Consider the following 22387-nt stretch of genomic DNA (forward strand, 5'->3'; position numbering starts at 1 on the left):
TAAACATTTTATGCCCTTTAAATTTTGTTTTAATTATTAATAAATTATCTAAAGATAGTGTTTAATTTATGAGTATCGAAATAATTACATAAATATTTAAAATTAAACATAACAGCAAAAAAGCTTGTAAAACTTGACCTTAGCTATATAGCTAGCTGCACGTTCGTTCGATGTTTACTGCCGAAAACAAGATGACGACTATCAATTCTGGAGTGAAAATAGGGCATTATGTCCTCGGTGAAACGATCGGAATGGGAACATTTGGAAAAGTCAAAAGTAGGTACTTTGATTATAGACCAATATCTAGATCTCAGATCTGTATTTTTTGTGCAAATTGAGTAAAATTAAAGGCTAAACTTAAAAATGGGCGTGTGTACCTCGTCCGTTGTCCATTGCCATTGGGCATGGCATTGCGTGCCTGGGCCCTGGTGCTGCGCCTGCGGCTTGTTTGGAAGCGCAGTGCGTGCACTGCACAGCTAGCAGTTCAGCAGTGCCAGCGCCTTTGGCTTTGGCTGGATCTCGATTGACCCAGGGAGTTCCGGCCCGCTTCGCATGACGTGCCGGAGCCCAGGGGTGGTATTCTGAAAACGTTCTTATCTTTGTTCTTATCTTTGTTCTTATCTCATTGAGATAAGAAGACGCTAAAATCATTGCAAATTGGTATTCTGAAAATCTTCTTAACGCGTTCTTATCTCTGTAAGGACTGCCTCCTTCTTATCTTCAACACGCCCATTTTTAGGATATTACCAATCAAAATGCGCTTTATATTGGCAGTTTAACCAATAGAAGCGTTCCTTATGTCAAGAGAATATCATGGACACTGCGCGTACACTGATTCTGGCGCATTGCGCGAAATAGGCATTTTATACGCAACAACGACTGATTATTATTTCGAGACACGTGCACAAAATAAAGAAAGAAAGTAAAGAAAAGGTAAAGAAAGCAATTACGAATAAAGAATAAAACAGGAAGAAAGACAGTAAGTAGGTAAGTAAGAAGACAGAAAAGGGTCAGAATGAAGCAGAAATTAAAAAAATAAAAGGAACAGAGCGGAAAACAATGAAAGAAAGAAAAGGTAAACGAAAGAAAGCAAGCAAAAAGAACTTAAAAGAAAATATAAAAATCTAAAGAAATAAAAAAGGAAAGAATACAAGAAAGAAAAAGGAGGAATGAATAGAATGATAATCAATGATAAAAAGAGGAATAAAAAATTGAAGGAAAAATAAAGAAGGAAAAGGAAAGACACTTGAAGAATAAAGAAAAAGATTTTTAAAACTTAATAGAAAAAAGAGTAAAGAACAAACGAAATAAGAATGAGCGAAAAAATAGAATAAAGAAAGAAATAAAGAAAAAAGAAAGTAGGCCTAAATGAGGCACACATTTAGTGTGATAAAGCAGAAATAAAAAAAATGAAAGAAAGAGCAAACGAACGAGCGAATAAAAAGAACCAAAAAATAAAATGAAAGAAATTAGAAGAGAAAGAAAACAGAAAAGAATGAGGGTAAAATTTAAAAAAATTGAGTGAAAGAGGAAAGAAAGAAAAAAAGGAACAAAGAAAATGAACAAAAAAATATATAAAAACGAAAGAATGAAAGAAAGAAAAAGAATGAAGAAATAAAAAGATTACAAAAAATACAGTGAAGGGAGAAAAGAAAAGAAAGAAAGAGAGAAAAGGAAAAGAAAGAAAGAGAGAAAAGGGGAAAGAAAAAAAAAAGGGAAAATAAAAAGAAGAAAAGTAAAGAATAAATAAAATAACGCAAAAAATAAGGAAGAAGTTAAAAGATTTAAATGAAGAATGAAAGAAAGGAAGAAAGACAAACAGATAAAAATAAAGAAAAAGAGAAAATAAATAAATGAAATAAAGAAAGACAGAACGAAAGGAAGAATGAAGAAAGAAAGAAAGAAAGAAAGAAAGACAAAAAAGAAAGAAAGAAAAAAGGGATAGAAAAAAGAGATGGGCAAAATAAAGGGTGAATGAAAGAAAGGGTGGGAGGAATACTTGTTACTACCAGTGACCATCGATTTTTAGCAAGAAAGAATGCGGACATCGTAAGATGTGATAACCCTCTAGCTATCTTAAATATTATCATAAATATCGTAAAAAGATAAGAAAGATAAAAGATAAGAACGTTTTCAGAATACCACTTATCTTTATTTTGTTCTTATCTTTTAGCGCGCTTTTGTATCATATTCGCGAATTATAAATTTACGCGCTCAGCATCGATGGAAAGCAAGATAAGAAAAAGATAAGAAAAAGATAAGAACGTTTTCAGAATACCAATTTGAGAACGTGACGTAGATAAGAACAAAATTAAGATAAGAACGTTTTCAGAATACCGCCCCAGGACTCGTCTATGTACATGTAATACCGTACTAGGCACTTGTACTAGTTGTTGTAGGCAGACATAGACAGCTGGCACTGGCAGCCGTCTGTTTTGAGGAGTTTTTAAACATTTTTATTTTTAATTTTATTTCTCCTCGTACACAGACGGCTCGCTATCGTGCAGCCACCATCATTAGGGGGTTAACAATGCAAATCCCCCCGTCGGGGCTCATCGATTTTTGTCTTTATTTCATAAAAATATATAAAAAGAACTGTACCAAAATAAAGATTATTCTGTTTTGGCCTGAAATGCACCAAAACGGGGAAAAATAAACTTTAAAAAAGGGGGAAAGACGGTGACTTCGGCTGTTGCGCAACGTACTCCACTTCCCTGTTTTATCCGAACTTAATACATAAACATATGGCCATCGAGTCCCTGTACAGATCGAGCTAGAACTTCGGTCTCTGTATTTAGCATGTTTGGTGAGTGGAGTCAACGGAGTTCAGCGGAACAGCCAACATAAAACTAAAGATAGAGTCCGAAGCTTTTGGTCTAGGCAGACATGTACTCTCCAAACTGGGGTAGAATGGGGTCGCAATAGCACTCCAAATAAAAAGGGGGGAAAATAAATTATGCACTTACCATATGGATGAAGGTCTATTGGGACACAGAATCCTGACATCGAAGCACAAACTGGACCCTCCCCCCCAAAAAAAAGAGGAAAAGTTAGACCTCTAGACCCTATGTCGTGTTCATTCTCGGTATCGATCAGCCATTTTGTTGTCAATTTTGACAGAAGGAGAACGAACGATGCAGAGCTTTTCCTTTTTTTTTGAGGGTCCAGTTTGTGCCTTGATGTCGGGATTCGTTGTCACAATCACCCACGGGTGCACTACTGCCGCCGAGTACAGGAAAATTGAAGGCACGACGCATGCAAAATTGCAACAAACTCCTGAGAATTTCAGAAGAGGATTTATAAAATCAAGTCCTACGAAACTTACCGAACGATGTGAAGTCAATTCCCCCTAATATGATGAATATCCCTCAAATAGCGTCATTTAAGCGTTGATTTTTCTTCTCGTTGACAAAATACGGAGCTTGCTTCTCCCAAATGTTCTATATAGAATTTTCTATATTTTTGGTTTAATTTGTGACCACTTTGAATATTTTCCAAATAGTATTATCGTCAGCAAGTATAATATTAAAAGTATGTTTTTTAAGTTATTGCATTTATTGGTGTCTCTATTTTATCAAACAATCATGGGAATGGCGCATAGAATATCGAATCAAGAATCTACACGTAGTTAAAAAAGTATCAACAAGGTATATTAAGGTTGTGATTGTTTTAGCGCCACCAACGACCTTCCTTTTATTTCCATGGAAGAGACATGCGAAGCCACTTTCCAGGCCGAGGTAACGTAAGCAATTTTGCTCTTTTTTTTATGTGCTTTTTATATTTAAAAAAAAAATTTAATAATGAAAATGGAACGCTTTTCACCAGAAAAAGCTCTGGTGAGTAGCGGAATGAGTTTCGGCTAACATTATTTGCGTTATGAAGCAGTGTTAACCGACAACTCTAAAATCCATTGCGTTCGTAGTGCGAGGTTAGTATGCTGCAATACGTGTGAGTGTGTCATGATAGACCTTCATCCATATAATCAAGGTAAGTGCATAATTTATTTTTCCCCCTTTTATTTGGAGTGATATTGCGACCCCATTCTACCCCATTTTAGAGAGTATATGTCTGCCTAGTATTACACGGATGAGTCCTGGGCTTCGGCCCGCAAAGCGGGCTGGAGCTCCCTGGTTTAGAATTAGATCTCGATGAGCTGAGCCCCTCTGATGAAGGCAACGGAGCTCACCTGGCACCGCTCAACTTGGACCAGGGTAGCCTGGAGGCTAGTGGAGAGTAAAAGTAGTTTTACTGACGTATGCTTACTCCATGACGCCTGGGACGGATGGCATAGGCCCACACACACCAAGTATTTTTGAGACAACAATGTTGCTCCGAAATACTTGTTTTCTTTAACTTATCAAAAACTTATGTAAATGGAATACAACTTCATTTCCCCCATTAGGAAATAATAAACTTCTTTTTTAATACACGAAAAATAATATAAAAATGAAGAAAATTCATGTAAGAAGATGAGCAGATACTCACAGATGGTATTGTCGCCAACTTGCCGTCTTTGTTATCGTAGCCTAGCTACAAGACGCATATAGAGAGGGCAACAATACGAGCAGTGCCAATTTAAATTTTACAAAATACTTCCATCGGCCAATGCAAGTATTTTACCATTCATGATATTTATCGGCCGATGGAAGTATTTTTTAAATAATTTAAATAGGTACTGCTCATGATATTGTCGCTCCACTTGTTTTTACCTTAGTTTCTATATTACCCCTGCCTACATGTATTTTCTCTCATTTCATCTCTCCCATTCATAACTGCCACTGTATATCTGGCACCATGACTTCAGCTATGCAACCAGTTTGAAATCTTCATCTGCATGTAGGTAGAGAGGTAACAGTATTAATTTAATTTGTAACTTTCTCATAGTTCTAACTTTCAGTAGGTGTATCTTCTCTGATGGTTTCTTTTCTCGTATCATTGATCTTTTCTCTAGTGGGTGAACATCAACTGACCCAGCATAAGGTTGCTATCAAGATTCTGAATAGACAGAAGATAAAGAACTTGGATGTCGTCAGTAAGATCAGACGAGAGATTCAAAATATGAAACTCTTTCGTCACCCTCATATCATCAAACTGTAAGTTCTATATTTTTGCAACTTGCAAGAGTCTATTTCAATTCAAATTATTTTAATTAGTCTATATTTCCTCCTCTGGCTTTCACATAAGAAATTACAAACATGGTATGGTACATGTTACTATTGTAACTGTCAGATGAAAAAGACTTTATATGAAAACTGACAAGTCCTTTCATGAAATGCTCAACTGGTGGTCTTCAGACCACTGATGGGCCTTGAAACTTATCCTGGTGGGCTGCAAGGGATGACCAACAACAATATTCAAGGGTTCGCTTTACACGTGTCTTTTAAGGAACACATAGCTTGAAAGAAGTTTCCTTTGAAATCAGATCAAAGGGATAGATTTAGATTCCCAAGAATTTGAGTAATCATCAATGCAGTGTTGACAAGTGTAAAGAGTTTCTTTAGACCTCTAATAACAGTAATCATTTGTATCTGATAATTTGGATTCTGACCTTGCTATCACTTGATTTATTTGATATTTTGTTTTATAAATATTTTCAGGTATCAAGTTATCAGTACACCCACTGACATCTTCATGGTGATGGAATATGTAGCTGGAGGAGAACTCTTTGATTATATCGTCAAACATGGAAAGGTAGGGGAAACATAATCACATTATATTTGAATTTGAGATGACCTCATTATTGATGATGATGAAGCATTACAGCCAACAGAAAAAATAATCATGAATATCTATTCCATTTATGCCAGCTACATTATCTGTCAATAGCCTCAAATATTGTGGCTAGTTTACACATGCAATTCTTTTTAGTCGTATGTACATGTATAAACAGGGGTCAGTTTGATAATTACCTTGTAATTTGCTTCCTCCTTAATAACACTTCTTTTTTATCTCATACCTCGGTCACATTTGCTCTACGGCGGCCGTACGGCGAGTTGAAAATAGCTGTTTTATTCACTCTTATTGAAACCGCCTATATGTAGCTCGTACAAAAAATGTTAAAACGGCTGTTTTCGACTCGCCGTACGGCCGCCGTAAAACAAATGTGACCGAGGTATCAGTATTGATTGTGATTAATGCCATTTTATATGAAAGGTATAGTATTCTGCATGCATACCGGGTATACTGTACCCTTTGCTTGACTTGGAATGTTATCCATGTATTCTGCCCTTGTCTATTTACATTGTAGTTTACTGGTTTACTGGGGGGGGGGGGGGCTGACCATGCAAAAGATCACAATCAGATGGACATTTTTATAAATGGTTTCATAAATGTTTTTTTTTTTTTGGGGGGGGGAGGGCTGAAGCCCACCCAGTCCCCTGGTTCTGCGAGCCCAGGGGCCCATCTTACAAAGAGTTGCGATTGATCCAATCAATTGCAACTATGGAAAGCCAGCAGAGTCAACATATAAAATACATGTATGTTCAAAAAAATTTCTAGATATGAATGTATATCTATAATTTTATTAATTTCTTGACAATTTGGTGTGTTCTCCTTTCTTTACAAAGGACATTTTGCAAATTCCCTGTAGAAAAAATTATGACACTGATGCATTTCCATAGAGTTACGATTCATTGGATCCATCTTAACTCTTTATAAGACGGGCCGTGCTCTGCAGTATACATTCACGGGTGTGTGCTTGCAGACTAATATTGAGCATCATTCAAGTGTATTGTTCAGCCTTCCGTATAATATGACAGTAGTCGCAAACAATACAGTGATGTACATTGTAGAAATTAAAGTCGGAATGGATGGAATACCGGAATCCGTCCGATGTTTGCGGGTTCCGGTTTTGTTTTTTCCGTTCCGGTATTCCGATAAAACAATGTAATACATAACAATTAGTTTAACATTTTCTTCTTCTGAATATCTTAACATAATTATCAATTATCGAGTATGTTTTATTCAGTGTTACCAATCATAACCCAGGTTTCTTTGTTACATTTCAGGTGACCAACAAGAAAAATATGAGAAGACGGGGAAAAAACTTGCTGATGTTTACATGGCCATCTTGTTTTCTTTGTTAGTAGCTAAGCTACGAGACGCATGTAGAAGGCGGCAGACTCTATTTGCATCTCATAGCTTAGCTACTAACAGAGAGAACAAGATGGCCACATAAACATTGGCAAGTCTTTGCCCGTCTTCTCATATTTTTATGTTTTTTTTTAATGAATGTTTAAAAATGAAATCAATATTGTATAATCTGTGACTTCTTTGTACTTCCCCGTTCATGAATTCATTTATTGGGATACCGGATTTCGACCGGCGCAACACAGGCGGATTCCGGAACAAAAAAATTCTGACATGACTCAGGCTTATTAAAGACCTATCAATAATTGAATGAATTCCTCTTACAATTCCATTCTGTAGCTGAAGGAACATGAAGCAAGACGATTTTTTCAACAAATAATATCTGGTGTGGATTACTGTCATCGTCATATGATTGTACATCGTGATCTGAAGCCAGAAAATCTGCTACTTGACCCCAATCTTCATGTTAAGATTGCTGACTTTGGTAGGTATTTAAGTATTTGCAAACTATAACCCTTTTCCTACTTAGTTTTACAGGATATTGACTCATGAATAAAATACTGTGTAATCTTTATTATTTTTCTGACATATATCCATAGCTTTTCCATTTTCTAGTAGCAAATATCAGAGAAAAATAAGGAAAAGAAAGGGATGTTTATGAATCAAAACAAAAAAGCTGTTTTTATTTCAGGTCTAAAAATCGAATTTACAATTAACTACACTAAATATCAAAGCATTTCGAATATAAAACAAAACTGCAGTGAAAATCTGCAAATCAAACCTTTCACAAAATGACATTTGTTTGCCAAGGAATCTGCATTCACATGCTCGTGTGTAAGCCATTTGGAAAAACATGCATATTTATGATTTTTATAATTGCTTTATATGTTTTACAATAAAGAACACAAAATTTGATGTTGATAACACACAATATGCATTCAAGAAAACATAAAACAAGGGATTTATATTAAAATTTTACTTTTAACAGGTTTGTCAAACATGATGACTGATGGTGAGTTTTTGAGAACAAGCTGTGGATCACCAAACTATGCAGCACCAGAAGTCATATCTGGCAAGTAAGTCATGTCAAAGGTCATCAAAGTACTTGATAATGTATGCAGTTAGATTCAAACGTTTACATACATCTCATGTAAAATTAGTTTTGATTGAAATTCTTATACCTATACAATGCTCACTTTGATAATTTAATACAGTTAGGTATGATGTCTTTTATATTTTCATGAAGTGTGTTGTCATCAGATAGAGTGAAGTATACTGTACGTATATAGTTGATATTTGGTTTCATTTGCATAAATTCAGTGGGTAAAAGTGTGCATTAACCTGCACTGTAAATAAAGAATAAACATATCATACAAGAGCATATTAACCTTTTGTGCACAAATGTCGTAAAATTTGTAATTTCAACGATTGTAATAATTGACTTTCTCCTTCATCTTTGTAGCAGCAAAACGTAGTAATAGCTATATTACTTCAGTAACATGTACAAAATAACCATCAGTGTTGTTGGTACAATTTGGAAAGCAAATTCAAGCGTATATAATTATTATCCTTTCATAATTCAATTTGCAAAGAGTTTATAAAGTGTGATCTATGATTGTGTTTAAAGACTGTATGCAGGACCTGAGGTTGATATCTGGAGCTGTGGTGTGATTCTCTATGCTCTCTTATGTGGTACACTTCCGTTTGATGATGAACATGTTCCTACACTCTTCAGAAAGATTAAAGGTGAGATGATGTAATGCAGACTTACAAAATTACATTTTTCACCATACATCCATTCCGTGGTCTTGGTTTATATTTCTTAAGACATGCACCGATCCTTACAAAAAACACAAAACATTTCAGATTGCAGGATGTATGAAGTAATTAAGTATTGATTAAACTAAAAAAAGTTATGTCATTTCCATTCCAAACACACACACACACAGAGTACAAAACACGAATTTGAAAAATACTCCACCATCAGTCAGGATTAATGAGGCATTATACTGGAATACCAAATGAAGAAGAACCAATTTTTGTTTCAGTGACATTCTAATATGTAAACATTGTCTTTTTCTTTCCTTACCAGGTGGTCATTTCACAATTCCTGATCATATAGAGCGTTCACAAGTCAAGAGTTTGATCCAACACATGTTACAGGTTGATCCACTTAAGAGAGCTACTATTAAGGATATAAGGTAAGTAGTTTATTATTCCAGACCATCCTGATTAAAAGTGGACAGCATCCACGAGAATCGTTCTAAAGCCCCCCCCCCCCCAAAAAAAAAAAAAAAAAAAAAAAACAAGGATTTCCCACATTTGCTCATTCTAAAGACTAAACAGGGATTCTCATTTTCATAAGTTATGTTTTCAGGGGCTTTTTTTCTCATTTTTTGCGTTTTTGATGTAAAAAAAACACCCCTATATCTGTGGTTTGTTCCTCTCAGATGCTGTTCAATGGCAATGGAAAAAAAATATGTATTCAATCAGCTATTTCAGGCAGGGATGTCAGGCTTCCTCATTTTCCGCAGAAAATTCTTATTTCATTACTCAAAATATTGGTTTTGGTATAAAAAATAAAGCTAACACTATGTTATTGAAACAATAAGGGGGGGGGGGTTGGGACATCTTCTCCCACACAGATTAGGCCAGCCCAACTGGTAATTTGCTCTATAGGCTGTAGTAACAAAAGTTTGTAACATTCTTTTTTATACAGAGAGCATGACTGGTTCAAGATTGAAATGCCCCAGTATCTGTTTCCTCAGAATGATTTTGATGATTCCATCGTTGATGTAGAGGCTGTCAAAGAAGTCTGTGAGGTAAGTATGCTGATCTGATTTGGATGTTGTCATTAGTACAGGCCATCATTGATACACACCAACAGCCACTAACTTTCATGGAGCAAAAGAGTGATTTACTTCCAACAAATGACCTTTGGATTGGAGTACCATACTATACCATACCATTTTTTTTTTTTCAGTCAAATTATTAACTGAAATATTTCACATGACCAGTCATTTATTGTCTCGCCCACCGGAGACTTGGGGATCCAAATGTCGTCCGTGTCACTTTTCGACCAAACTCGGGTTGTAGGTGTACTTAGGAGACCTGCATTTATTGTGTTCGGAGGTCACATGGTATGGTCAAAGTTCATTCTGAGGTCAACATTAAAGTTTACGTGCAAGGCTCTTATGACAAGTGTTATTCCATCCCAGTCATATGACAATGAAGTTTTGATACAATTCTGTTGCGTGCCCTCGCAAATCTCAATATTTCTGGTTATTTTCATAAGTGGGCGAGACACAAAATCGCTTTTGCCTTGTTTCAACTAACAGAGTGACAGGACAATTTGAAAAAATTTGTAGTTTGGGATCATTACTTAAAGATTAAGAGCCAAATCTTATTTTGTGCATTAATTAATAATTAATAATTGAATAAATTTGGTACAGGCAAGTTTTTCATAAAGCTGTTCGTAAAGTTACGCACAATTGGAACATGTTCTAAGGTCATAAATCAATTACATAGGGATATCACATAGCACAAGAAAGGATCACCAGTCGAGGTAAAGTCTTTTGTATCTTACGAACAGCTTCATAAAACACCCACCAGTTATCTTTCAAATTTTGTAGGAAATATCTGAATTTGGTATGACATGCGTGCAGATTTTTGTCATGATCGTGCGATCAATAGCCAAGATTGGGGGGGGGGGGGCTTATTTGCTTTTCAGTTTAAAGGAGCCTAGGCTATATTGAGTCAATGTTTGTGATGTTTTTATTCCACCTCTCTGAATTTCAGTGTCAGATTGTGAGATTGAAATTGGCAAGTTGTCAAATATCTTCATATTGCTTGAACATATTGTTTAAGCAGTTTGTGAACTGAAGTAAGAGAGAAAAGGGGGTTGGAAGTACAATAAAGGTTGATTATTGTATGGAATTGCCTTTATATTTAATAAAAATTGCTTGCTTTCCTTTCATTTATATGCAGAAATTCAATGTTCGAGAAGGTGAAGTGCAGAACTCATTAATGTGTGGTGATCCTCATGATCAACTCCGGATTGCTTACTATCTTATCATTGATAACAAGAGAATTATGGATGAAGGTAGGTCTCTACTTTAATTTACTCCAACGATGTAGTAGGACTAAGCCTGTTCATCAATCAAAGTAGAGATGTCCATTGCTGACAAAAATACAGTAATGCACTACTTGTGTTGGCAGGGAGCATTGAAGCTACAGATTGGGGGAGCATTTCATGAATATTTTCATTGAATATTGTTCTAAGCTACTGAAATCCTTGCGTCTAATTGGACCAGAGTAAATAAGTCAATGAAAATTATTGTTTCATGAAACACTCCCTGGGTCCTCAAAGCCAATATCAAGTCTCGGTACCCCCACCCCCCCCCCTTCCTATCTCTATTCCAATTTATTACCAAATGTGATTGTATAAGCCCTAGTTATGATGTGAAGGATAAGAAATGAAAATGTGTTTTGTTTGATAGATTTTGCAATTTTACATGAAAATTTATTTTGCTTGGATGCCTGATGAAAGTAATATACCTACATATTTTTATGTTTTTTTAATGTATGTAAACACCATTTATTGAGCATGAAGTGGGCTGAAATCCAGGATGTAATCTATTTCTTTAGCTTTCTTATATCCAATCATTGAAGTTCTAAGGTAAGGGATCAAACAGCCTTTTTAAAAAGAAAAGTAAAAACATTACAGAGACAGGGTGCTGGATATCAGTAAAAATTCAGATTTTCACAAAAAATCAATTTCTCTTATTATTTCTCCCAGCCTCTAAGACACAAATGAAGGATTTCTACCTTGCTTCTAGTCCACCACCAAGGGAGTCCTATCTTGAAGTTCAAGTAAGTTCTCAAGTATTGTATCCTCTGGAAGAGTTTCTACATGCATTGCAAGTAGAAATAAAATGCATCTCTAATTGCTTCGTGCAAAAGCAACTCATTTGTATAGATTGACCTCAATGCATTACTTAAAAGGAAGAGGGCAACCACTCTTCTAAATGTAGGTTTGGGTTGAAGTTTCTCCATGGCAAAAAGAAAAATCATCGTCCAAAAACTTACAGTACATTTTCATGTAATATGCCAATTCAAAGTTCAATTCAAAATTTATTTCAATCAATCATAAAAATACAAATTAGATAAAAACATGGGTTTGGGAGCCCCTGGAAGTTTTCATTTAAAAAACTTGTTGTGGGTGGGACTCCACTATGATACAATTAAATACAAATATAAGACATACATAAAGAGTAAACAACAAATAACGTTGAAATATAATCTAAAAAAAAAAAAAGAAACAATGGGCTAATATAGGAGAAATAAACAAGCAAGCAAGAAGTAATGATTTTAAATCATAGTGACCTACAGTGTGCTATTGGATTTTCATACTGAGAGAAGGAAGGTGCTCTTTAAAAACTGAAAAGTTGTTATCATGAGGTTGAAGGTAATTTATGAAGAAAGAACTTTTCAATTTTTAAAGAGCCCCTTCCTTCTTTGGGAAATTTGTGATAGAGAGAGATTCATATCCTATGTGTTTGCCTCCTGGAAACATGTTTGAGACTTATTCTGTGATATTGTTTTTGTTTTTTTAATTTACAGCAAGAAGCTGGTTTCCTGATGCCCAAAGCACATCCAGAAAGATTAACAAGTAAGTGATTGACTACAGCTTTTCATGTTTGAAAATGTTTTATTTGAACATGTTTAACAAAATTTGATGCCCTTGCCCGCAGTAAGTGGTTGCTGAAGGCATTAACTTTTGGGGTTTTCATGACGTCAAAGGTCACACTGGTCATGGATTTACCTTACAATATTCTAATCTTGTGAAGAATGAAGATTTATTTGAGGGTTCAACTTCAAACTTGGCTCATGTACGCATGTGGGAGTGACAATGATCTGAGGCCCATTTCATAAAAATTATTAAAATATAAAATTTGAATTAACAGTTAAAAGCTACTGAAATCCTTATATCTGATTGGCTGGTAGTAAACTTGTTATAGAAGTTGTGCATTTATTTGTATTGCATGTCTGTATGAAACAGGACCCAGATTGAATTTGTTATCATGAGGTCGAAGGTCAAAGGTTGCAGAGGTTATATTTCCCAAAATATCTTGTTCTTCTGATCATTTATGAACCATTAGAGGGTTTAACTTCAAATTTATCGTATGTATGCATATGGGAGTGATGATGATCTGATTAGATATTGGAGTCATGAGGTCAAAGGTCAAAGATTATAGAGGCACTTTCAGGGTTGCTGATGTTGACTATCTAAACCATGGCACTCTTATACCTTACAGCTATGACAATGAACACCCTGGAGAACTTCAATAACCAGAGTTCTGAGAGTCAGAGAAGAGTTCCAGCAACACCTGTTAAGAGATCAAAGTGGCATCTTGGTATCAGATCACAGAGCAGGCCACATGATATCATGGGAGAAGTCTTCAGAGCTATGAAGGCACTCAATTTCGTAAGTATGCTTGGGTTTTAAAATAAAATATGCACGAAAGACTATGCATGGGACCATGAGGTAGTATTTGTGCAGTAGTCAGGCTAGGTGATTGGTCTACTTGATGAATTTTACTAATTTCATCATATTTTTATTCAATTCTCTTTTAATCTAACTCCACGTTTCTATGATTGGAATGTTGCATGATAATCAAATATAATTCACTTTATTGACCCTTTAACAAAGCTTTAGATGGATTTGAATATCTCAAGTGCCATCTCTCTCACTACTAAACAATATCTTTAATATCAAACTGGCTTATGATTTGGTTTATATTCACTAGGTATACAAGCAGTTGGTCTACTTTTCAGATAACCTAATACCACTTGTGCTAAACCCATTGGTCTCCAATCATTTTTGGTCTCATACCCAATTAGTCTCATTCTCATTTATTCTATCGGCTAGTCGGTATATCCCACTTATACTTAATAATGTTTACTTTGTCAAGTTCAAATTTGGTTCACAGTTCATCTAACCTTTATAGACCAAGCAGTATCTGGCCAAGTGGGTATTTGGTAGAGCATAACTTCAAATTAGACAAAATGATAAATGTGCTAAATGGCAATTAGACCAAATAGTGGACAAACTGGTTGAAGAGGAAATAGAATTATAGGCCCGTATTCTGAAGTCAGGCTTAAGTTAAACTCGGGTTTAAAGTTGTGGTTTAAGTATGGGAAGCCAAAAGTATCAAATTTGTTATTAAGTTGTATGTTTCTTATGTTTACTGTGCTCTTTCCTGATTCATCGATGGGGAAGCCAATAATCTATTTATACTTCCTACACAATTATGAATGATTTGAGAGCCAAATGAGGTGAAGTATGATATCTCTACTGTTAGTGATTTATGTAACAATTGGCTATCCATACTTAAACCACAACTTTAAACCTGAGTTTAAGTTAAACCCGACTTCAGAATACGGGCCATACTGTCTAGGGTGAGAACCAATCAGCTATTTACCTTTGAATTATTGGACACTGGCACAAGTCCGAGTCCCAGACCGGTAAAATTTGCTGTTGGGCCAATAATTTTTCAGAAATAGCCAGATTTGCTGGTCCGAAATGACCAGTAAAAATTACATCTTACTGATAGAAGTATTTTCTTCTCTTTTGTAAATCATGGCTCTGGTGTCTCACTAATAATACTCTACAAAATTGAGAAATGCAAATGGCTCTCATGAATTATGTTGTGTGTGTGTACTGTTTGATTGTTGGGGTTTTTTTTTTTGGGGGGGGGATAACAATAAGCAATAAAAGACGGCAAGGTAAACTCAAGCCTTTTTATGTTTTTCTTTAGTTTTGGAGACCAGTAAATGTTAGGTTTGGACCAGTAAAAAATGGTAGAAATGACTATCTACTGGTCCGACATGATCAGGTTGGGCCAGTGGAAAAAAAGGGTTAGTGTGGAGCCCTGATTATTGTATTCATTATTACTTTACTAGGAGTGGAAGGTAGTGAATCCATTCTATGTGAGAGTTAGACGAACCAATCCACTGACCGGTGCTCAGATTAAGATGGGTCTTCAACTCTATCAGGTGGACAGTAAGAGTTACCTACTGGACTTTAAGAGCTTGACCAATCCAAGGGACAGTGGCATGAGCAACTTTGGTTCTGGTAAGTATAATCACTGACAATTGATCTGTAATAATAATAAATGATATGGAAAATGTAATAGCACTTGATGTAGTTTTTCTTAGGGCTGCTTACTGTTACCCCAGCATGAGTATGACCACCCTGATTGGGCACCTGGGGTGGTATTCTGAGATCCATTTTATCCCAGATAAAATAAAATATTTTATCTCCGTTAAAATAAGTGAGATAAAATACCCTTAAAATCTCTCCGAATTGGTATTCTGAGAACAATTTTATCTTCATTTTATCTCTGTAAGACACACCTATTTTTTAAACAATATCCAATTAGAAATGCGCTTTTATAGCTCTCTCATATCACTCAACCAATTAAAATCCATTCCGCCAGGAGGTGTGGCAAAGGATGAGATTGCGTCAATTTATTGACTTCAAATACACTTGCAAAATACGCTTGCGCGTCTTTACAGAGATTTCTTTTAAAAAAATGACAATACTCTCATTTTTTTTTCGAAGTCTATATCACATCTTTTCAAGCATCATTTCAAAGACAATATTAGTCAAGAAAAGTCTTATGAAATACTTCCTGATTGTACAGGAATAACATTAAGGTATTATTCTCAATGAATATATAATTTTTCTTAATTTTCATGTCAACATTTGTAGTTAATTCACCAAGAAATAATGATGAAAGCAACGTCGCAGAGATAAAATAGCCCCTACCCTCTTTTAAGTTTATTTTATTTTTTCTTCAAAGTAACATGGGTGCAAGCACATCATCCGCGTTGCATGGCCAGATACGCGATGGGTATGTCTACGCAGGCACTCCTCTGTTGCGTATCATCTGTAGATACGCAAGATAAAATTTATATGCAAGATAAAATTTAAGATTTTATCTGAGAGATAAAATGTCATCTCAGAATACCAATTTCATTTTAAGAGATAAAATAAAATATTTTAAAGATAAAATGACCTCAGAATACCGCCCCTGAGCATTCAAGGAAATTTGTCAGAAGTTTAGGAAAATTGCTGTAATTAGGCCTTGGGATATGACCATGAATTTCATATTAGTGAGAAAAGGATGACAGTTTAGTCATTAGGTATTGAAGCAAGTGCTGAAGCAAGTGCTAAATGTAAAGTGATACCAACAATTTGGGGTTTGAGGATTGCTATATTCTCAGAGCAGTGCTGTATCTGAGGTTGCTTGCTCAAGGCCAAGGCTGGGGTCTGAAAATGTGGGAATAGGAAATATTGATGAGAAGCTTGTTTGTTCTTAAAACAGATGCAATGGATTTTTGGCAGAGATCACATGAAGATCTGTCAGTAACAAAAATTGAAATGAAATTCAAAACTCAACTTATTTCATCCTCTTTTATGATTCTAGATGATCGAATGGATGTGGAGGAGCCCATGTCACCGCGATCACCGACCACACCACCGTTCCCTCAATCTCCTGGTTCACCACGATGTATGCAGCACTGTACCATGGAATTCTTTGAGATGTGCGCTAGTCTGATCGCTACTCTTGCACGATGAAGATGGTCTGGATCAGTTGATGGCCAAGAACCAACAGAGTTGGCTCAAATCAGTGTCAATATACCCTTGTATTTGTCCCTTATTTAGATCCTATTGGCCTGATTCAAGTAAGTTGGTTCACTAATGCCAGACCGATGCTGCTTGTCGCTGGTGCAATTGCCTTCAGACTGGCAGACCAATGAAATAAAGAAATATATTTAGAAATTCAGAGTCAAAGACTGAACCGGTTTAAAAACTAAATGTCATAAAAAATTCATTTATCAGATTTCAAACCAAGTTGAACTATGGAAATAAAATTACCATAGAGGACCACTCAGTGTTCCTCCTTGGATTTATCAGCCTTTAAAGTGATAATCTTGATACACTAACTGTGTAGCAGTCTTCAAAAGATGATGACAAATTGGGGGTCAAGCCATTGGCTACACACCATAGTTCAACCCTCCTAAGCCGTGTCCGACTAAAGCATTCGGTGCCACAATATCTTATTTATTTTCGTTTTCACACTCATTGCAATTCACCAGAAATTCCCAGAAAGATTTTCTGTGTTTTTCGCTGTGAATTTATTCTGGTTTTGCTTTACAAAATAGATATATATGTTTTACATATAGATGATGTTTACAGTACTTCATGTACTTTATATTTGTTGTGTGTTATTACATGTTCATACATCAAGGTAACATTATTAGCCCATGGATGACTGAGTATGAGATGTCAATGTTTAAATTCATAGCAGTAATGAATTTCAAGGAATAGATCGAAGGTTATGAATGAAAGTTTGAAAGGTGACTTCTTTTTTTAGTCCTTAGATTATTTAGGGAATGAAATGATAGATTTACATTCGTTATCAGACTGTATTTTGAAGTTGAAGATTATACTGAGATACCTTTTTAACGGTTTTTGCTGATAGGGTGTTGCAAAACATTAACTATCAATAGACCAGTTCGTAGTTACTTCATGGAAAATTTTGGTCAAATTACCTTTCATTTCTTTCATTGTGATAGGCAGATTTCAAAGCAAGATATTATGTAAGCATGTCTTACATAGCAGGATGATGAAATTGAATAGACCAGGTGACTAGAATAGCACACCAATGAACACTCTATTAAGGTATTTGTTGCAATTCTACTTTGAATGCATATTAGAGCATTTTGTACAATTTACTTGGCAAACTGAAATACCAGTCGTTCGTGGACGCATTATTTTTTTTTGTGGATGTAAATGAAAACATAATTTAAAAGAATATATGAATAATCAAGACATTAAAGTTGTTGCTTATCTCATTAGATTTTAAACCACCATGTCACTTCAGTACCAATGACCTTCCTCTGATCATGCGCAGAGTGGAACTACGAACTGGCTTATTTCAAATCTATTTGGGGTCTTCAAATCGATAACGTGTTCAGAGTTTGCGAAGATGTCTGAGATTAAATCTTTATCGGAATTCTCTGTATGTTTAGATGTTTATTAGACCAACCTATTGGTTTCTATTATAATAGTTTGAAGATGGTATTGACGTATGGTATTTGTGGTCTCCACTTTGTTGAATGCAGTTTGCTTTTGACTAAGTCATTTGATGTTATGAAAATCCTTTGCTTGACTAATTGTTAAAGAAAGAAAAGTGTATGATAGGTTTATTGCTTCATTAATTGAAACTGAAAATTTATTGTTTTATATCTTTTTCTTTAATCATGACCATCATGGCCATGTATTTTTTCACTTACAGTTTTTATTGGAAAATTGAATCAGGATTTTGAATAACTTTTTTTTTAAATTCATGTCTTTATTTGATCATGTTGGCTTAGCCATATACAAATTATATAAATATGATACTTTATCATCGTAAAAGATATGATGTAAAACTGAATTAACAGATAATGAAATTATATTTTTATGCTGGTGGAGATTTGAAAGAGAAAATAAGGCTCCCACTTAAAACTTGAAATATGTAAATAGCAAAATCTTTATATGAGTTCTGATGATACAACAGATCTGTGTACAGTGTATATACGTCAATTAATTTGAAAGATTAAGCACTTGAGTTTGCATACATGCTTTTTGGGCCTTGTGTGAAAAGTACTATTGAATGTTTTCACATCGCAAGGAATTAATTATTCTTGTTCAATACTAATTGGATGAATTATTTACGTGTGTATCAATTTTCTATATTTTCTTTTTTCTATACCCATGGCAAACAAGATTTTACTATTAGAACAATTTTGTTTTTTCAATATGAATGTTAGAGAAGAGCTTCAGGAGTAGAAATAAGGATTATTCAATATGAAGAATTGTTGTGCTATCTGAAAGACCAAATGTAAATTTGATTCATCTGGTAATTTTCTGCTGGGCAAGAGTCCCATTTGTCCCCTTCGCTGAAAAAATATATACACGTATATTGATATGGCTTAACATGGAACATAAAAAAGTTTGATGCACACCAAAATATCACGGCTTTATTCCCTTGAATTTTGAAGCAAGTGTAATTTGTGCAATTTCCATTGAAATAGTTTTGTTAAGTCAGAAGAAATAAATTAATTGCAGTCTTTAGGGTTAGACTAATCCCAATTTGGTTTTATAATCACTTTTAACCCTTTTCCTTTATTGAATTCACACCAGCTTAATACTTAGTGTGGAAACTGTTATAATATGTACCTGTGTTTCTCCTACCATCCCCTCACTTTGAAAGCACATTATCCTGGGGTACATTTCATAAAGAGTTACAATTATTACAATACAACTTTAAATTATGGTAACTACTATGGAAACCTTGATTGTGATTGGCTGCTGAGCCCTGTTACCATGGTAGTTACCATAATAACAAAGTTACAATAGTTGTAACTATTTATGAAGCGGACCCCTGGTGTTTTCTTGGCAGCTCATAAATGTAACATGGTTGACTAGCCCTTGTGTGCCAGGGCAAAGAATGTGGTTTATGAGTGCAGTGCACACATGCTCAATATTCTGAGTGACAAAATATTCAAGGGCAGTAAGATGTAATCTAAATCCTGCAAAACAGTATATGGGCAATTCCATTAAATGATCAACCTTTTTGTATATCCCATCTCCATTTTTGTCAAGTTTTACTTCACTTCATAAATTGACCTAGTAATTGTCTTTTGAGAGCATTGCAGACTGTCAAAAGAACAAGAATCAGAGACAGAAAATTTTGTGAAGGTCCCACAAAGAGGGGGTCGGACGTATATATTTTATGGAATTGCCCATATGCATCAAATTATATTTATAACTAATAAAATCTGGAATGATTTCTCTGATTTCAGACAGCTGCAATGTAATTTCACTGGTCACGAGGATAAACATACTGTACATTCTAATACAGAGATACCCAGGTATTACCAACTGTACAGTGATTATTTGTTTGTTATTGGTGTGTACCCATTATTATGTTTATTTCATAACCATATGCCACTTTATTATATGATAAAATGTTTTTTAGTGGGAGGTTTGCCTCATTTTGTTTAGGAAACTTATAATTGTGTTCATCTTATCTCCTGTACACTTTTTGAAAAGCATCTCATGTAAAACTTGAAGACTATATATGGGTGCAATCAGTATAGAATGTCTGTTAGGCTTGTTATAGGGTTACATCCCTTTTTTCTTTGCGCTTCCTGGGCTTTTTCATAAGTTTGTGACCTTACGCATGACTGACCACCTGTTCTCATGCTAAATTATATATTCATATGTAGCTGACTTAAAGGGATCGTTTAACTTTGTGAGCAGCTGATTTAAAAAATTCTCAAAACTGAGTTGAAACGTGCATATGAGTGCTTGTATTTGTCCTCAAAAACCCTGAAACAGACCACAATATAGGATGAAAAACTCTAATTTAGATACAAGTAGCAATTTATTAGCCTGATTTTGAGAACCGTCTAGTAGACGGGTTCAGCTTATGACCAGTTTTCTCCAATTCAAAAAGTCTGTTGGCTATTTTGACTGCCTTCTGTTGTGTGTATCTCCTATACACACACTATTAGCCGCACTGTACATTCAGTGTATACCTTGTACACACTGTATGTAGGTCATGCTGTGTTCATCTAGAATTAATGTGTTGTGGTGCACAGATTCCCTGTATACACATAGTCATTGAAACCAACTCCAAATTATTTCAAACTTTGGTTTTACATCTCCAAGGTTTTAAAATTGATCCTGTAAATATAATACTTTGAAACTTTTGGGATGGTATTTTTACACTATAAGCCTAATGTTTAGCCCATTTTTAGGAACCAAAAGGAGAATTTTTTAAATCAGAACAAAGTGAAATGATCACTTTAAGGGGTGAAGACACATTGCCAGTTTAGATGGCGGTTCATGGCCGTTTGCTGAGCCATTCAGTGTAGAGTTTGGCCAATTTTCTATAAGTGGGTTACAAACGTTTTGTGATTTCTTTTGAATCATGCTTGCCCAGCAAAGCAATGCAAATCTTGAAACTATTGAAAATGAAATTTTTAGTCAATTCTGTAATTAAGGACTCTGATTGCATCCAACTTCACTACGTAATCCGGCAATGAGTGATCAACCATTTAGCACCAAAGAATGTGCTCCATTGGTGCTTAAAGTCAGGATTAACTTTATAAGCTTTATGAAACACCCATCTTGTAACAGTGTGAAGATTAAAAGTACTTTCCCATCATACTGAATTGTTTGTATGCATGCTTAGAATCGTAACATGTGTATGGTTGACAGTTATTGTATATTGGTGAAATAAAAACAACTCGGTGAAATATGTATCTACTGTGTGTTTGAGATGGTTTGCTTGCTTTCTTTCTCTGGGAGATTTTGAATGTAGCATTATGTTTTAGTCTTGAATACAATTGTTTTACCTAGAAAAAGGACAGTTTATCAAAATACACTATTTTGCAGTTCAACCTCAGCAAGGACAAGCTCAATTTTTTTCAACACCAAGAGAAACTTCAAAATAAAGGAGAACATTTGTGCAACATAGCTTTTATTGATCAGATCACATAAAATTAATAAGGAATTCATTCATACATGTTACTGATCAGCCCCTGTTCATTCTTTTGGCATTTTCCTTCAATATCTACACACCATGTATACTCATATAAATATAGTAGTTATCTAAAGTCTCTTTTGAACAGTAGAAATAAATACATTAAGATTGCAGCTAGGGGGGGGGGTGACAAGTCTACATTGAGAAAAGATATTTCAAAAACATTCTAACATTTCTGTACTGAGTCTTGCGCAGCTTTCTAAACCAAATTTGAGACGCCTGGGTATGACAGTTTAAAGATAAGCGATCAGCAAAAGTAAAACTAATGATACAATTCTGAATACTGGCTAGATATAGAATCTGCATTGGATTTTTACATGAATTCATGTTTGGGCTATTTTGGATCTGACATGCCACTTACAAATAATAATAAATAATAATGCTCAATTCTTGTATAGCGCATCACACATAGCATAGCATGTCCCTATGCGCTTAAAGAAGGAATAGTGTAAGGTAAGAATAAAGTAATCAAGATATTGATATTGGACCATTAGTTCAAAGTTGGTATTTTATGCATTGAATAGATATGTTTTAAGGGATTTTCTGAACCTGCATAAATCACTCTGATATCTCATTGAATTAGGTAAAGCATTCCAGAGGACAGCAGAGACATGAGTAAAAGCACGCGC

At 35.0% G+C, this 22387-nt stretch overlaps 1 protein-coding gene across 1 annotated transcript; it reads left to right on the forward strand.

Moving 5' to 3' along the window:
- The first annotated feature begins 135 nt into the window (after window positions 1-135).
- LOC129271217 (5'-AMP-activated protein kinase catalytic subunit alpha-2-like) lies at window positions 136-20721 on the forward strand. Its single transcript, XM_054908598.2, has 14 exons — window positions 136-276; window positions 4952-5093; window positions 5598-5691; window positions 7429-7573; window positions 8078-8165; window positions 8717-8835; window positions 9182-9290; window positions 9809-9911; window positions 11077-11191; window positions 11888-11961; window positions 12712-12760; window positions 13407-13576; window positions 15055-15226; window positions 16584-20721. The coding sequence occupies exons 1-14, from the start codon at window positions 171-173 to the stop codon at window positions 16733-16735; spliced, it is 1638 nt and encodes a 545-aa protein (XP_054764573.1). The 5' UTR covers window positions 136-170; the 3' UTR covers window positions 16736-20721.
- Window positions 20722-22387: the final 1666 nt, after the last annotated feature.

The sequence above is a fragment of the Lytechinus pictus genome, chromosome 11 (assembly GCF_037042905.1).
Source record: "Lytechinus pictus isolate F3 Inbred chromosome 11, Lp3.0, whole genome shotgun sequence".
Lineage (NCBI taxonomy): Eukaryota > Metazoa > Echinodermata > Echinoidea > Temnopleuroida > Toxopneustidae > Lytechinus > Lytechinus pictus.

What these genes read in the sequence shown, in the direction of transcription:
- LOC129271217 (XM_054908598.2), top strand. Translation starts at nt 171, where the DNA reads ATGTTTACTGCCGAAAACAAGATGACGACTATCAATTCTGGAGTGAAA. An exon ending in TGTTAAGATTGCTGACTTTG is followed by an intron (nt 7,574 to 8,077) that starts GTAGGTATTTAA and finishes TACTTTTAACAG; the next exon opens with GTTTGTCAAACATGATGACT. An exon ending in CCAGAAGTCATATCTGGCAA is followed by an intron (nt 8,166 to 8,716) that starts GTAAGTCATGTC and finishes TTGTGTTTAAAG; the next exon opens with ACTGTATGCAGGACCTGAGG.